This window comes from Chelonoidis abingdonii, chromosome 23, assembly GCF_003597395.2.
Source record: "Chelonoidis abingdonii isolate Lonesome George chromosome 23, CheloAbing_2.0, whole genome shotgun sequence".
NCBI classification, from domain to species: Eukaryota; Metazoa; Chordata; order Testudines; family Testudinidae; genus Chelonoidis; species Chelonoidis abingdonii.
This window is the reverse complement of record NC_133791.1, coordinates 20,087,784-20,104,190: the sequence shown is the minus strand read 5'-3', so window position 1 is coordinate 20,104,190 and position 16,407 is coordinate 20,087,784. Positions and strand designations below refer to the sequence as shown.

General features: G+C 47.9%; 2 protein-coding genes across 2 annotated transcripts in view; one reads left to right on the top strand and one right to left on the bottom strand.

Annotated features, from left to right (window-relative positions):
• P3H1 (prolyl 3-hydroxylase 1) overlaps nucleotides 1-7,167 on the bottom strand; it is a 44,123-nt gene extending 36,956 nt beyond the window's left edge. The window contains exons 1-2 of the mRNA XM_032767887.2: nucleotides 6,924-7,167; nucleotides 1,212-1,364 (exon numbers count right to left, since the gene is read on the bottom strand). Coding sequence (XP_032623778.2) covers nucleotides 1,212-1,295 — 84 coding nt within the window. The 5' untranslated portion in view covers nucleotides 1,296-1,364; nucleotides 6,924-7,167. The remainder of the gene's footprint in view (nucleotides 1-1,211; nucleotides 1,365-6,923) is intronic.
• Nucleotides 7,168-7,631: 464 nt separating this feature from the next.
• On the top strand, nucleotides 7,632-16,001 carry C23H1orf50 (chromosome 23 C1orf50 homolog). The gene is made up of 4 exons (XM_075060395.1): nucleotides 7,632-7,661; nucleotides 12,211-12,297; nucleotides 13,868-13,999; nucleotides 15,677-16,001. Exons 1-4 carry the CDS (start codon nucleotides 7,632-7,634, stop codon nucleotides 15,860-15,862), a joined length of 435 nt encoding a protein of 144 aa, XP_074916496.1. The 3' UTR covers nucleotides 15,863-16,001.
• Nucleotides 16,002-16,407: the final 406 nt, after the last annotated feature.

Here is a 16,407-nt window from a genome sequence, read left to right as displayed (position 1 = left end):
CACATTTCAGGTATTCCCAGAGATGAAGAGCTCTCTGGCTCTGTGCACTGGGACGGGCTCTCAATTCAGCACAGTGTCACAGGAATGGCGCACTTCCACGTGGGAAAATCCTGCTCTCCCCAAAGGTCCCCTGGCACGTGGCCACTTCACTGCACATACAGCATAGTTCTTTTAGCCAGCCAGCCAGGCCATTGAGCTCTTGTCCCATATGCCTTTCCTCTCTCCAGTCACACCCCTGAATCTCATGCATCTGTGACAATGCAGGCTGGATGGTTTGGATCCCTGGTTCCAGGGCTTCTCCAGTATTTTAAATTAATTACCATCTATTTTTAAATTCTACCAGTTAGAAAAACACCTAGAGTTTTATTATCTGTGAGGATGCACCAGAAGTGCCCAGTCCCCTCCATATTCATTGGCTTAGATGCAGAATCTGACACAGCAGGGTAGTCAGGAGAGAACTGGAGGTAGGATACCAGGCTGTTGCTCCTCCTGTCATGTGAGCCCCTTTGCTACAAACTCATAGCGAAGGCCAGAGCGAGACAATCACAGGCCCTGCTCTCGAACCTTAGGAGTGGCCTGCTAAGGAAGTGATTTTGACACATGGGCTTGGGTTCCTTATGACATGGGCCCTTCCCCGAAAGATTGCTTCCCCCATCTCCTCCCGAAACACTCACAAGGACTGATAAGATCAGGTTTGATCTTCCTTGGCTGTCTTGGAGGACTTCACCTGAGCTGAAGGGCAGGGGAGTCGAATCTTTAACAGTGACATCCTTTTTCTACAACGTTCACTGGGTGTTGGTAGTTAAATAGGTGTTAAAAAATAGTAAAAGACCAGAAAAGTTTTACAACACTGACAAAATCCTTTACTTCTCAATCACTCAGCTTTCACCTCCCTGTCCTGTGCGATGTCACTGTTTCACTCGGTCTCCATCACCAGACAGGACCTGAACTTCTACCACAGAAGCAGACCCCACTCCAGCCTCTTTACCTGTCATAAACCAGCGAATAGGACACCCTTTTTATTCCATCCTTTGTAGCCATTGCAGGTCAGCTCCAGAGGCCACCTGACCTGCAGATGTTGAGGGAGACTTTGCTCATTCATACTCTCCAAACAGACTTTGAGTGCCCAAGGAAATGATGGTGCTGGGCTGGTGGGTGAGGGTGGAAGCCCTGGCCCTGAGGGAACACTTGGGGAGGAGGGTTCTTCTTACCATGTGGGGCTTGGCCTCCAGGTCTGTGAAGTCCGATTCTTTGACTCCTGCCATCAACTGGTAATACTCCAGGTTCTGCCTCATCTCCACGTGGTCGGGGTTCCCCACAAAGAAGGTATGAGCAGCAGCCACAGCCTTATCGATCTTGTGGATCTAAGCAAAAAAACATGAGGAAAAGTGAGACTGAAGCCAGGACTCCCTGCCACACAGGGATGGTGCACTCGGCACCCTGGGAACATGTTACTATATCAGCACGGCACAGGTCTCAACCACTTCTCTTTTGTTGACAGAACAAGGAGTAATGGTCTCAAGTTGTAGTGGGAGGGGTTTAGGTTGGATATTAGGAAAAACTTTTTCACTAGGAGGGTGGTGAAGCACTGGAATGGGTTCCTTAGGGAGGTGGTGGAATCTCCTTCCTTGGAGGTTTTTAAGGTCAGGCTTGACAAAGCCCTGGCTGGCAGAGGCGGCTCTAGGCATTTTGCCGTCCCAAGCACGGCAGGCAGGCTGCCTTCGGCGGCTTGCCTGCGGGAGGTTCCCGGTCCCGCGGATTCGGAGACAGCCTAAGAGAGGTTCGCCGAAGCCGTGGGACCAGCGGACCCTCTGCGGGCATGACGCCGAAGGCAGCCTGCCTGCCGCCCTCGCAGCGACTGGTAAAGCACCCCCCGCAGCTTGCTGCCCCAAGCATGCGCTTGGCGTGCTGGTGCCTGGAGCTGCCTCTGCTGGCTGGGATGATTTAGTTGGGGATTGGTCCTGCTTTGAGCAGGGGCTTGGACTAGACACCTTCTGAGGTCCCTTCCAATCCTGATATTCTGTGATTCTATGGATTTGCCTAACTCCACCCAGCCATAGTCCCTGTCCCCCCAGCACACCCCAATTCAGCCACTCTCCACAGGCCCTGTGCATGCCCACACCAGCTTAACAACAGGACTAGTAACCACATAGCACCTGACCCCTCCCTAATACAAAAATGTCATTTCTCTGTGCCCACCAGAACTCCAATTCAGGACTCTTATTCCCACCACCCTAGGGGGCCCTCGGTGTGGTCTATGTGGCAGCACTGAATTGCGGCAGGAATAATCACTGCTGGTAGACAGAGATCACGCTGGACAAACTGAGCGCTGCCTCGCATTCCTGCTTCACGCTGCTGTCACAATTAAAGAGGCAGTGAGGATCTCTTACCATTAGTTTCCCTGAGGTTAGAGAAACATTCCCCACTCGCAAATAACAATATAGCCAGGGGCAGCGGGACAGCCACATGGTGTGGGAAGCAGCACTTCAATGGAGCAGTTTCTGGTTTTAATGGGTCTGTGGTTTGTTTTGCTTTGTCTCACTGACTCTTTGGGGCAAGGGAACACAACCCGATGGAGGATTTCCTGGTTTTCAAATGTTCGAGTTGGGGTAAAAACCCGAACTGCACCATAACTAAGTTGCTTAGAAATGAACCCATTACAAAACAGCAAAAAAGAGCAAAAGCACGTTTTTGTAAAGGTCACGGGTCAACTTTACAAGGAGACCCACAGCTTGAGAGCACAAATAAAGCACCCAGTGAATTCGGGATGATGCGCAATGCTAGAGTGAAAATCCCATACTGCTCTGGGGGAATGCTAGGACCAGACAAGCTTAATCTACTGGGGAAAGCAGCTGGCTTTTTCAACTGCTTGTGTAGTAAAACCACAGGAGAACATCCCCTCAAGACAATTTGTGTGGAAAACTGAATCAGCCCAGCCAGTCCCTGCCGACTCACCAGGAATGTCTCCCAGACCCAGACTGAATGAAACATCACAAACTGCCTGTGTCACAGCTGGATGTCATTACTCACTAACCAAAACACTAATCCTCTCTCCTTCCCAGCTCTCCATACACACCTTATACCTTACATCAGTCTAAAAATTTATTTTCTTTTGTGTTCCACAGAGCCCTAGGCTGGGGGCTGCTACTGCATTAGCTAAACCCAGCTGTTTGAAAGCCTGGCTGTCCTGCAGGGACAGCACAGAATTTCAACTAAGATCTAAAGGTCACTGGTTCACTCACAAGTTTTGGGAGGCTTTGTCCATGCTTCCTTATTTTGAAGTGGAAGGATGGTTTTGAGGTTAAAGCACTGAACTAGGACTCAGGAGATCTGAGTTCAGTTCCTGGCTCTGCGACAGACTCCCTGTATAACCTCAGCCAAATCTCTGGGCCTCATTGCCCTCATCTGTACAAGGGGAATAATAATCTTTCCTGTCTCTCATCCATTACGTCTCTTTAGATTGCAAGATCTTTAAGGCAGGGACTGTCTTATTACAGTACCTAGCATAATGGGGCTCTGATCTTGAATGGGGCCTCTAGGAGTGATGGTTAAGGCTGCGTCTGGGCTGCCTGAGCAGATCAAGCAGCCCTTGCACTGGCTGCTGCTGGGGCAGTGTGTGTGTGGGAGGGGTGGTGCTTACCTGGGGCACCCCAGAAGCAGCAGGCATGTCCCTGCAGCCCCAAGGTGGCAGAGCCAGGAGGGACTCTATGCACTGTCCCCCAGCCACAAGCACCCCCCCAGCTCCTATTGGCCGCAGTTCCCAGCCAATGGGAGCTGCGGAGCTGAAACTCATGGTGGGGGCAGCACACCAGAGCCCCCCAGTCTTCCATCCCCCTAGGAGCTGCAGGGACACGCGGAGCTGGATAGGGAGCCTGCCAGCTCCACCGCCCAGCCCCCATTCCCCCAGCAGGGGTCCCGGGCCGTGCGCTGCCACCCCCTCAGCACCAGCAGGGGTCCCGGGCCATGTGCTGCTGCCCACCTCCCCCCCAGCACCTGGAGAGGATCCTGGGCCGTCCCCCCAGCACCTCTGGTCCACCTCTGCAGAGCACCCTCACCCCCAGTTTTAGGTAGGGGTATATAGTACAAATCATGGACAGGTCATGGATTGTGAATTTTTGTTTACCGCCCATGACCTGTCCATGACTTTTACTAAAAATACCAGTGACTAAAATGGAACCTTAGCGATGGTCATTCAAATGATAATTAAGAAGAATTCCCCAAGGGAAAACATCCCCCTTTTCCCTTCCCCTGGGGCGGGGGGAGAAAGAAATAGAGAAGACATCATGTGTGACAGATGTCAGGCATGTTGTTTAATGCAGGTCTGGAAGACACTCAGACACTGCCCTGATGAGTTCAGTATAAAAACCTGAACAGGATATACAGGGCAGTAGTGGAAGCCCAGACTCTTAAGTTATTGAAAATTGGACCAGACAAAGCCCAGAATGCACCATATGCTGCAGGGGCTGAACAGGCCTTTTTCATTTCTGTCTTCTGAGATTCTATGAACTGCACCTTATCCCAATAGTTTAATTTTCATGAGAACTTAGAGGGCCCATCCAGGTGAAATCTAATCAATAAAAACAAAACAAAACAAAACACAGTGGAATAGTTTCAGGTTCTGCATCTACCAAGGCTGCTCTGCCAAACTTGTAGTATTTTAATCTACATTTTTCCATTTAAAAATATTTTCTCTTCCCTCTTGCTCTGTGAAAGACAAGTAATGAGAGACACCAATGAAGTACTGAGCGCGGAGAGTGAAACTGTCAAATGCACAAAGTAAACAAACTGAAAAACAAATATGTTTTCCTCTCATTGCCTTCAGTATCTGATTTTAGCTGTTAATTCTAATGCCAATAGGTAAAAACTATTCAAACAGTAGTGTGATTACATTGACATTTAATCAACCTGACCCAGTATTTTTTTAAAGCCTCCTTGGGGGGCAAAGCAGAGATAAAAGTGTCTGTGGCCCACTATTCTTGGGCTACAGGAGAGTCTCTGTGTCACAGAGAGTTAATGTGATCATTGATGCAATATAAAGCTTCCCGAGGGGATTGAGACCCCAAGAATATTCTTTGCAGGTATTTCCTTTAAGTAACCAGTGGGGTACATTGTTAGCGCTAACGTCATCATTACCACTAAAATACAGATCTAATGGGTGTAAACACTTACACGTCTCAGTAAGGTCACTGAATGGGACAACGGCAAGGAAGAAAGTGTACAAAAGGGCCAGTTTTTTCACTTTTCTGACTACAACTGCACTTGATATCAGCTCTGAAACACGAGACCCTTGCGGACAGCTTGACACTGGGCATGAAGGATGATACAGCCCCCAGCTCACTACGTGGCATTCCAGCTTCTGAAGAAGGGAGGAGGAGAATAGAAGGGGCTGGACTTTCTGCTGCAGGAAAAGGAGGGGAGACATCTGGAAGCAACTGGGACTGCACATGTGGCATAAACTCCATTGCCCTGCCCTGGGATGGGAGGAGCAGCGAGAAGGGAGGATGGAGAGCTCCTCGACTGGATTCTGTTACATGTGCTGAACTGGGGAAAAGGAAATGTGTAAATACAAAGCAAGGCACAAAAGGAGTTAGGGGGAATGTCCATTTCACTAGCATGTGGCACCCAAGTGACGCTGGGGCCAGAGACCTGGCACTGCCCCCATTATCTACCCTACCAGTTATAGCACAATACTTGCCTGTAGCTAACTCCCAGAGAGCGACCTTCTGCCCATCTCTAGTGTTATCTCATGCTCTCACTGATCCCTCATGCACTTCCTTGGGTCACAGCCTGCACCTTCGCCAGCACTCTTCCCATAGCCTCTCTTCTTGCACCATCCTGTTCCCCCTCCAGATGCAGCTGCCTTCCTTCCTAGCAGCATCCAGCACCCCCGCCTAATACAACTGCTGGCAAGCCCTCTCCCAGAAGGAATGTGCCTGCATTAAGAGCAGCACATGGCTCCTCTGGATTGGTACCCAGGGAAAGGACGAATGGATCTGCATGTCCTCCGTTTTGACCCTCATTAAGAGGTACAAGGTGGGTGAGGTAATACCTTTTATTGGACCAACTTCCGTTGGTGAGAGCGCCAAGCTTACACAGAGCTCTTCCTCAGGTCTGGGAAATGCACACAGGTCACAGTTAGATACAAGGGCAACAGACTGTTTAGAATAATTAGCGAACACATACTTCAAGGGACCATTCTTCCCAGATTCAGTCCAGCCCACTAGGGACAGTTCTGCATGTGCACCATCAGCATGGAATAGGCATTGGCTTTCAGCTGGGCCATGGCTTAGTAAAACACTCAGCACCACTGCCACATAGGAGTGACTGCACTGGATGGTGTCCGATGTGGACAGACTCCTTTCCTTATTAGGGGGCAGTAGATAGATCAGATATGGTCCTGTAACTTTTCAGTCTCACACTGAAATGAGCTCCTGCATTTGGTAACAGATCGGATCTGCCGACAGGTTCATTTCTCAACCCCAAAGGTCCTAGTGGCTGCAAACAGCCCCCACGCTGCCTGCTGTAGCTAGTGAGTGAAGTGTGAGTGTCCAGCTTTTGGAGCCCATGTGCACCACAATGCAGAGAGCATGGAGATCCTGCCTCCCAGGGGATGCTGCACTTTGATTTCCCCTAGGATTTATCTAACTAGAGCAGAGCGCTGGACACCTGAGACACAGTTACACCCACGGTCTTCCATTCCACCTGCTGTCAACCTCACCTGGGTTCCCAGCCCCACCACTGGGCCCCAGCCAGCCCCTCCCTACATCCTCTGAATCTGCCTGGATCCACTTGGAAACAGCCCCCTGTAGAGACACGGGGGCCCAGGGCTCTCCCCCATCCCCAGCCAGGCCTGCTCTGTCTCCCTCCCTGGGTCCAGGCTCGCCCCCAGTTCAGATTCCCGCTCCCGGGCCCGGGCCCCTCACCTTGAAGTAGGCCACCTGCAGGTAGTTGTAGGGGCTGCGCTTGCGGAACTCGAGCTCCAGCTCCTCGCTGAGCAGGTAGCGGGACGGGGCGCTGGGGGCGCAGGCCCGCAGGCAGGCTGCGCGGCGCAGCAGCTGCCGGAAGAAGAGCAGATCGCGCAGGGTGGGCGGCGGACCCGGCTCCCCTGCGGGCCAGGCGGTGCTGTTGGCGCAGCGCAGACGGCAGCGCACGAGCTGGGAGCGCAGCGCCCCGGGTAACCCCGGGCTCTCCTGGGGCCAAGCGGGTTGTTGGCGCGCGGCAGGGACGGCAGTACGAAGCTGGGAGCGCTATAGCGCCACCGTGGTCCAGCAAGCGCCCGATATCCATGTGCAGGAGATTGTATCTAGGTGCCAGCCACGTGACGCGAAAGCGCTCGGGAGAGCCCGGCGGCGAGAGCAGTCGAGTCGGCGCTCGAGGGGACTATCCGACGCGCCAGGTCGCCAGCAGAAGTCAGAGCAGCAGCAGCGAGCGCCGGTACAGCGCATAGGCGAGCGGTTTGGAGCAAGACGCGCAGTTGGCGGCGACAGCGACCTCGCCCGCATCGAGGCTGCCCGCCGCGAGAAGGGACCGGACCTTCAGAGGAAAGTGGAAAAAAAAGCCTGGAGTACATCTGGCCAGTTGTGCACTGGGGTATTCCTGAAGCATGAGATTTGATTATAGTCACTGTCATAATGCGGAGCGGCAAGTGTTGGGAGCAGACTGTAAACAGCTGTAAAGCTCTTTTGTTCCTAACAGTTTCCAGGAACTTTAGCTCTGTGGCAGCCAGTGTGGACAATGGGATGATTCCTGAGCTTCCAGAGAGCCTTGTAAAGGCATCAGGGAACAAAGCTGGCTTCCTCACCTAGAGGAAAGTTAGAAAATTCAGAGATTAAGAGTGGGGCGGCAGGGGCGAGCCGGGCTGCCCCGTCCCCAGAGGCGCTCGGGGTGGCCCCCGGGGCTGTACCGGCCTGGGGAGCTGGCGCCGCGCTGCCCCCGCGGCTGCTGGCTGCGAACCAGCCCGGGCGGGCCTGACTGGGGCAAGGGGCGGGCAGAGCTCCAGGCATGATGGGCGTGAAGGGCTCTCCGGCTCGGCTAGCCCAGCTCCTGCGCCCGGGCAGGACTAGGGTTAGCTAGGCAGGGCTTCCCAAACGCTTTGGTGGGCCCCCTCTGAAAGAGCTCAGGCTGTGATGACCCCACTCATACCCAGCCCCCTCACTTCTGCGCTGCTGGTAGAAGCAAACCTGGGCACCTGGCTGGCAGCTGCTGCCCTTGTGTAGTCTTACACCCTCCATTTTTGGGTCTGCCACCCAGTTTGCGAAACACGGAGCCAGACAATCCTGTTCTGAAAACCTCCAGTGATGGAGATCCCTCAGTCTCCATAGGTAATCTGCTCCAGTGTTTTAACTACCTGCTAAGAAGTTTTTCCTAGTGCCTAACCTAAATCTCCTGTGCTGCAAGTTAAGCCCATTACTTCCTGGCTTGTTCTCTGTAGGTAGGAAGAACAATATCACCCTCCTCTTTATAACAGCCTTTTATGTATTTGAAGATTGACACCATGGTCCCTCTGTCTTCTCCTCTCCAAACCAAATAAACGTATCTGACGAATAGTGTGACCAGATGTTGCGATTTTATAGGGACAGTCCTGATTTTTGGGTCTTTTTCTTATATAGGCTCCTATTATCTCCAACCCCCATCCTCATTTTTCACATTTGCTGTCTGGTCACCCTACTGATGAAGTCCCACAAAAGCTTATGCTGCAATAAGTCTGTTACTCTATAAGGTGCCATAGGATTCTGTCACTTTTTACAGAGCCAGACTAACACAGCTACCCCTTTTTAAATCTTTAATCATGTTATTGCTCTTCTCTGGACTTTCTCCAATTTGTCTACATCTTTCCTGAAATATCATGGCCAGAACTGGACCCAGTACTCCAGTTGAAGCCTTAACAGTCCTGAGTAGAGTGGAAGAATTACTACTTTTGACTTCCTTACAATGTTCCTGCTAATACTGTATAGCCCAGAATCATGTTTTCTTTTGTTGCAACATTGCTGATTTGTACTTAGTTTGTGATCCTTTATAACCCTCAATTCCTGTTCTGCAGTGTTCCTGTCTCAGCAATCGTTGCCCATTTTGTATTTTTGCAATTGATTATTCCTTCCTAAGTGTAATACTTTGCATTTGTCTTCACAGAATTTCGTCCTGTTTATTTCAGATCATTTCTCCAGTTTGCCAGTATCATTTTGAATTCTAATCCTGTCATCCAAAGCGCTTGCAACCTCTTCCTGCTCGGTATTGTCTGCGAACTTTATAAGTGTACTCTCTGTGCCATTATCAAATCATTTATGAAGAGATTGAGTAGAACTAGACCCAGGACAAATTCCTGCAGGTCCTCACTTGATATGTCCTTCCAGCTTGACTGTCAACCATTGATAACTACTCTGAGTACACTTTTCCAACCAGTTGTGCACCTACATTATAGCAGATTCATCTAGGCTATATTTTGGTAGTTTGTTTATGAGACAGTCATATGAAACAGTATCAAAAGGCGTACTAAAGTTGAGCTATCTCACATGTACTGCTTCAACCTTATCCACAAGGCTTGTTACCCTGTCAAAGAAAAATATTATGTTGGTTTGACATGATTTGTTCTTGACAAATCCATGTTGACTGTTACTTATCACCTTATTATCTTCTATGTGGTTACAAATTGATTTGCTCCGTTATCTTTCCAGGTATTGAAGTTAAGCTAATAGGTCTATAATTCCCTGGGTTGTCCTTATTCCCTCTGTTTGCTCTTCCTCTTGCTTCTAATGTGGGCATCTTTAGAAGCATCTGACCAGCTGGGGAGGGATTGGTCATTGCTGACCAACTGGGGTGGGATATCACCAGCTGGTCAGCAGTGATCTCTACACAGTGATGTCTGACTATCTGAAGAACTCCCACTGGACCTAGACAGGTAAGCAATGGAGGCCAGCAGAACCCCTTGGTACCCTGCTCAGATTTGGTCTACACCTAAACTTAGGTTGACCTAGGTGCATCACTCGGGGTGTGAATTTTTCACACATGCCAAGAGTCATACGTAGCCCAACCTAAGCCTTGGTATAGGCACCATTAGGATTATTTACTTACTGTCTTGCAAGGGGGTGGCTTTAATGCAGTGACAGAAAAACCCCTTCCATCATTGTAGCAAGTGTCTCCATACTACAACAGCTGTGCTGCTGTAGCACTTGTAGTGCACACACCACCCTCAGTTAGGATAAGAACATGGGTTCACATTTGGTTCATGAGACTACTGCTGCAATGATAAGGACTAGAAACTATTTAAAAACCCTTTAAAGCTCAGATTCTGGAGCTCAATTCAGCAAGGAATGAATTCCACTGTAAATTCTGCTGCTGCAGAATCTTGGAATACACCGAGTCCTGGTTAAAACCAATAAGAGACCCATTTGTAGGAACTGAATAAGGGGGTATTACTGCATATACAAATAGATGGTACATCCTCCGTAGATTGCAGCATTCAGACAGGAAGGCGGACTTCTTTTCAGGTTAAAGCACTGGACTGGGAAAGCATATACTGTGTGTACTCATTCATAAGCCGAATATTTTTGGTAAAAAAGTGTCGCTTCAAAGAGCGGGGGTCAGCCTATAAAGGGGTCTACACCAAAATTTGATGATTTTAAACTCTATAGAATCATTGAATTGAATATTTAATACATTGGCATTTTGTTTACCAGGACCATTCACAGGCATGAAGCCCCTCAGCTCCCTGTGGCCGTAGTTCGCTGTTCCCAGCCAATGGGAGCTGTGGGAAATGGTGCCACTTCCTGCAGCTCCCTTTGGCTGGGAACGGCAAACCATGTGCCTGTGAATGCTCCAGGTAAACAAAATGTCCCAACCCACCACCAGCTTTCCCTGACAGGCCAGGAGCCAAAGTTTTCCAACCCCTGAAATATAGGGTTGGCTTATGAAAGCGTCATACAGTTTTTGCTATTTTTACCTATCCGTTTTTGGGGGGTCAGCTTATAAATGAACGACCTAACGAACAAGTATATATGTCACCTGATATTAGGGCCCTGATCTTGCTTGAGGCCTCTATGTACTACTATAATACAAATAATTCACTTTAGGTCCCTTCTTTCAAGGTTGTACTTGAAATAGAAAAAAATCAAGCGAAAGGGCATCACTTGTTTAGTCAATCAGAATGAGGAAGAAGAGGCAGTTGCTTCCATAGCAGCAGACTAAGGGCTGTTCTACACTAGAAAACTAGACTGACCCAGCTACTTTGCTCAGGGGTGTGAAAAATCCACACCCCCTGAGCCATGTAGTTCAGATGACCTAAATCCCCATGTAGACAGTACTAGGTGGATGGAAGAGTTCTGCCTTTCAGGGCGGTGGATTTTACTGCAGTGATGGGAGAACATTGCTGTAGTAAATGTTTACACTGAAGCGCTCCAGTGGCGCAGCTGCAGTAGTGTTTTAAATTTAGTCATAGGCTTATACTTAATATTGCAGCGATCGAGGTGGTTCAGAGAAGAGTGAGAAGAACGATTGATTGAGGAAACGATTGGACTTGTTTGCCTTTGAAAGGACAAGAAGACAGGACATGATACAAAATACATAAAACAAGGAATGGCTTAGAGAAGATAGATCAGGAACTTCTGTTCTCCCTGTCTCAAAATGCAAGAAGGGAATGTTTAATGGAATTAAAAGGTGGGAAATCAAAAGAAATACTTTTTCACACAATGTGTGATTGAAGAGTGGAACTTATTGCTACAGGAAGCGTGGCTAAATTTTATACTATACCATCGAAGCATTCCTAGTGGACACAACTTATACTGGCAAAACTGAGCTTCTGCTGGTATAGCCTATTACAGTTTCTCGAATTAAACAAGCTTTACCAGCAAAAGTGAGGTTATGCTGTCTAGCTGTATTTATATTAGGAGCTTTTGCCTGGCTAAATGACAAATCTCATGTTTCAGAGCATAAACCTTATCAGACAGGTTCAGGAAGAATTTACTTTATGACCATACCAAAACTCAGGCTGCTTATGGCAAGTTTTCATGCCAGTCTTTGTGTAACAATGCACACTGTGCGATTTCCATAACATTACCTGAAATAACCAGCCTGAGTTTTGGTGACGTCAGAAAGGCTAACATGGTGGGAGTGGAGCTGGCAGGCATTAAACCCATACAGTCTAATCTTTACAAGGAGTGAGAAGGCCAGTAAGTTTTCTCTGATGCCTGCTTATTAAAATTTCCCTCTTTCTTACAGGCAGATGAATTTATCCGAGCTAATGCCTGCAACAGATTAACTGTCATAGCTGAGCAAATCCAGTATCTGCAGGAGCAGGCCCGGAAGGTAAGGAAGATTTAACATGATCAGTGCTTATCTTTCAATCCTGCAGGTTGAACTGATTTCTAGTACCTGTCAAAATGGTACATGGTTTGTAGTTGTGTATCCATTTCATGATACAGAGAACAGGAAAAAAGAAGCAGCAGTCCAACACTTCTTTCAGAAACCATTCTGTTGCTGGCAGAGAAATCCCTTTTTTCCAGGAATGAATAGTGTGTGGAAGGAGGAGAGCAAAAGTCTTGATACAGAATATGCCACCAGAAACTGTCAGACCTTTGAGCTGGCTCCCAACTTTATAGAGTAAAGAAGATTGTACACATACTGTTTGGGAAAAGGAGCAATCTCTAAAGCAAAAGCCGCTGTCTCACTGGAATGATAGGATTTGTGACATAAACCTCCCACACCACAGAATTGTGCTCTGGTATCTAATCTAACATCTTAGGTGTTACAGAGGAAGAAACAACAAGGTTTGGATGCAGCTTGAATGTGTGGGGTAGGAGAGAGAGAGTACTCAAAGATGGCTTACTCCCAGGTTTGGGAAGGAAGGTGGTTTGCGAAGCTTGGTTTTAGCTATGTTAAATTAATCTTGATTGCAAAACATCCAGGAGGAGATCTGGGATTCCATAGAGTGGAGAGCTAGATCTGTCCTCTTCATAAAAAGCTAAATGAAGCCATGTGAGTAGTTAGATTTTCAGAGAGGATGGATGTAAAGGGAGAAGAGGATTGGGTTTAGGATATAAACCTGGGGGGGGGGGTCTATGGAGAATAGGAGGAGGGTCCACCAAAGGAGATGGAAGGCGAGCTCAGGGCTGACACTTACAAAAGCCAAGGGCGGACAAGATTTCGAAGTCTGTATGACTGTTTTGAAAGTAGCAGAGGTGTCAAGGATGGGTATTTAACATGATTTTCACAGGGAATTTCTGTCCTTGCTTGTTAAGGACATAGTTCCCTATAGATACGCACCATAATAGATTTGATCTCAGCTACTTAACTGATTTGTAATCCTGAGACAGATTTGAACCCATGTGTGAAAGGGAAGTGCTTTATCTAGGGCAGGATCTGTGTTGCTTCCCTGAACTCAGCAGCCCAGAGTCTTTGGTGGTGATCCATCATTAGCAGACCTTAGCCCTGACACTCCATTGGGTTGTAGTTGGCCATTGTAGACACCTAGGGAAGCCTCAGAGAGTTAAGAGATAACTATAAAAGTCCCCTCCTGCCCAGCTTCTAAGAAGCAAGTCCTGGAATTTGAAATTTGGAGCCATGAAGCCCCATGCTCACTAATAAACCTGTGGTCTGTTAGATGGAACAGCCAAGCTAGATTCCAAGGGAGGAGTCTATGTAGTGCTGATAGTTATGAAACATTGGGACAAATTAGCCCACATTGTTTAGTTGACTTTACTGAGGGAGGCTCTTCCCTTCCTTTCCAGAACTACAGCATAGTGTTCCTGGTAGAGAATTGCTGCTGTGTTTCAGTGCTGGAGGGCATGTTGTATAGTCTGAGGTGTTAATGTTGCATTTTTCTTTTCAGCTGTGGATTTCAGAGGGGGTAGGAGTCTTACAATTCTGTTGTGTGTAGGTCTTGGACGAAGCTAACAGAGATGCTGATCTTCATCATGTAGCCTGCAATATTGTGAAGAAACCAGGAAACATCTACTACCTGTACAGGCGGGAAAGTGGCCAGAGATACTTTTCCATCCTTTCTCCTGAGGTAGGTGGTGACCTACTCTCCTGTAAGAGTGGAAATCAAGAGTGAGCATGAAGGGGATGTCGCCAGCACACATTGGGGGCTGGCTTATTCTGTTGGCTCTCTCAGCAAAGGGTCCATTTACCCAATGGGGGTGGACTTACCAAAGCTGCTCTTAAGAGGGTATGGTTTTTGTTGGTGACTTGGTTTATGCTCACAGATTGGCTTGGGAGTTGTATGGTGAAATAGTCTTTGAGGAAAGCTGAAAAGATTTTGGCTATTTAGAAAGCATGCCAAAAAAAAAAAAATCTAGGTTGACCTGAGAACTGAATGAGAGATTTCAAGGAGTCCCCTCCTGGTGGAATTAACATGCATGCTTGCAGATTCATCTCCTCTGAACCCCATGTCAGTGAATCTTCTCAGGACAGTCTTTTCCAATGTGTAAGTCCAAAAGTTGATTCACTGACTCCTCACAGTTCAGCATTTCATGTGTTTAGTCATGGAAACCAGGGGCTACTGAACTGTTAGTGGGGAGGTCTCAGAGAAGCTCCCCTGCTCCAGGCAGCCACAACTGTTCTTTCCTTGGGTGTGAGCTAAAGAACCTTTGGAGTTTTCATTAAATATAAAATTGAGGATTCTTGTTACATATCAAGAGGGTTACATATGACATGCCCCAAAGGGCTGGAATGCTATGTTATGTGATGTGATATCTCCTCCTGCCCCTGTGTACCCCAGCAGCAGCTTTCTAAGTAGGCCCCCTTCTGGTGACCATGCTCACTCTATACCAGTACTGTGATTGTTCAGGAACAGAGATCACAACCTCCTAGGGCTTTGCTCATGATGTTACCCCACTCCAAGGAATCCCCTCTGAAGTAAAAGTTGTATTTTCTCTCTGAAGTGTCCAGTATCCAATTCACATTCTTTAATAAAAGCAGATTTTGTAATGGCATAGTACAGAAAAGAGCAAACCACAAATCGAGGCCCATGGCAATGAATGCCTCTAGTTGGCTAAGCCACTGCCCTGTCCCTGTCAGCTCTGTCACTATACAGAGCTTGTATTAGAAAGTATGGTAATAGGCCTTAAAATATGCCCAAGTCATCAGCAGGGTTGCTTAATCTCGCATGTCTAGGGAGGTCACAGGCTCTGAATAGCCTGGTACATATGTTAAGTTTTTTGAAACCAGCATTTGGGTATTTCATCAAACCAAACTAATATGAGTGAGTTTGCTTGAATCCTCCAATTCATATGATTCCTGGTACCTGTCCTCTTCCGCTCCTCCCCTCGCTTTCTCCTCCCCCCGCCCAATCAGATATGTCTAACCAAGATCCTCTGAGTCCCATCTCCCTCCAGCCCCCATATCACACGCATAGCTATTATATGGTTTACTATTCTTAACATAAGCTTCTATTCTTATTTTCCTGTTAGTGAATGCACACTCAAATACACCCTGTACCTAAATAGAAACAACTTTTCCGTCAGGGGCTAACAAATCATTAATACCACAAGAAGGGAAGCAAGCCTTCAAAACTGTGGAAAGTCCTTTCTTAGGAAGTGTGACAGCACTCTGAATATTAAAATCTATCAATGCTGGTAGAGCAGTTCAGTCCTAGTAGAGAGACCTGTGTGTAATCTGTGTGACAGGTGAACTTCCCATGAGTGAGACCAAACCCTGACATGAACTTGTCATCTGTTTTCTACAGGAATGGGGGACCAATTGCCCACATGAGTTCCTTGGTGCCTATAAGCTTCAGCACGACATGTCCTGGACTTCATCCGAGAACACTGAGAAACGAGATGCTGAAATTAGCACCCTTGACAAGTTGCTGAGCCAGCAGGCAGCGTTGCCTCAGTGTACGGAGCCCAACTTCCAAGGCCTCACCAAGTGAAGCAGGCTGACAGTAACTGCGCAGGCATTCTGAACAGCTTCTAGAAGAGGATGGATTTTCCTTACCTGACTATTGCAAAAGGAGTTCTAAGAATGGAGACCAAGAAATTAAAACAGACTTTAGCAGCTCAGTTCAGCTACCCTTGGTTCCAGATTTTCATTTAAAATTCTAACACAAACCCTTTCTGCCTTGCACCACAGCCTCTAATGACTTGTAGTTTGGTTAATTACTCTACCAGCTCTAAGAACAGACATCTCTTGAGTTCCTCTAGTATCTTCTCCCATGATTTACTAGGGCCTGATCTACACTACAGAGTTAGGTAGCCTACATCGACCTAATTATGTCAGTGTACACACTACAGCCTTGCTCCTGCTGATGTAAGTGACCTATTACTCAGATATAACAACTCCACCTCCATGAGAGGTGTAGAGCTTATGTCGGTATAGTTAGGGCAACGCTATGTGTGTGTGGACATTGCAGGATATTTACATCAGCTGTTGGCTGTCACTCAGTGAGGACTCAGGGTTCAGAAGTGCATTTGTGTG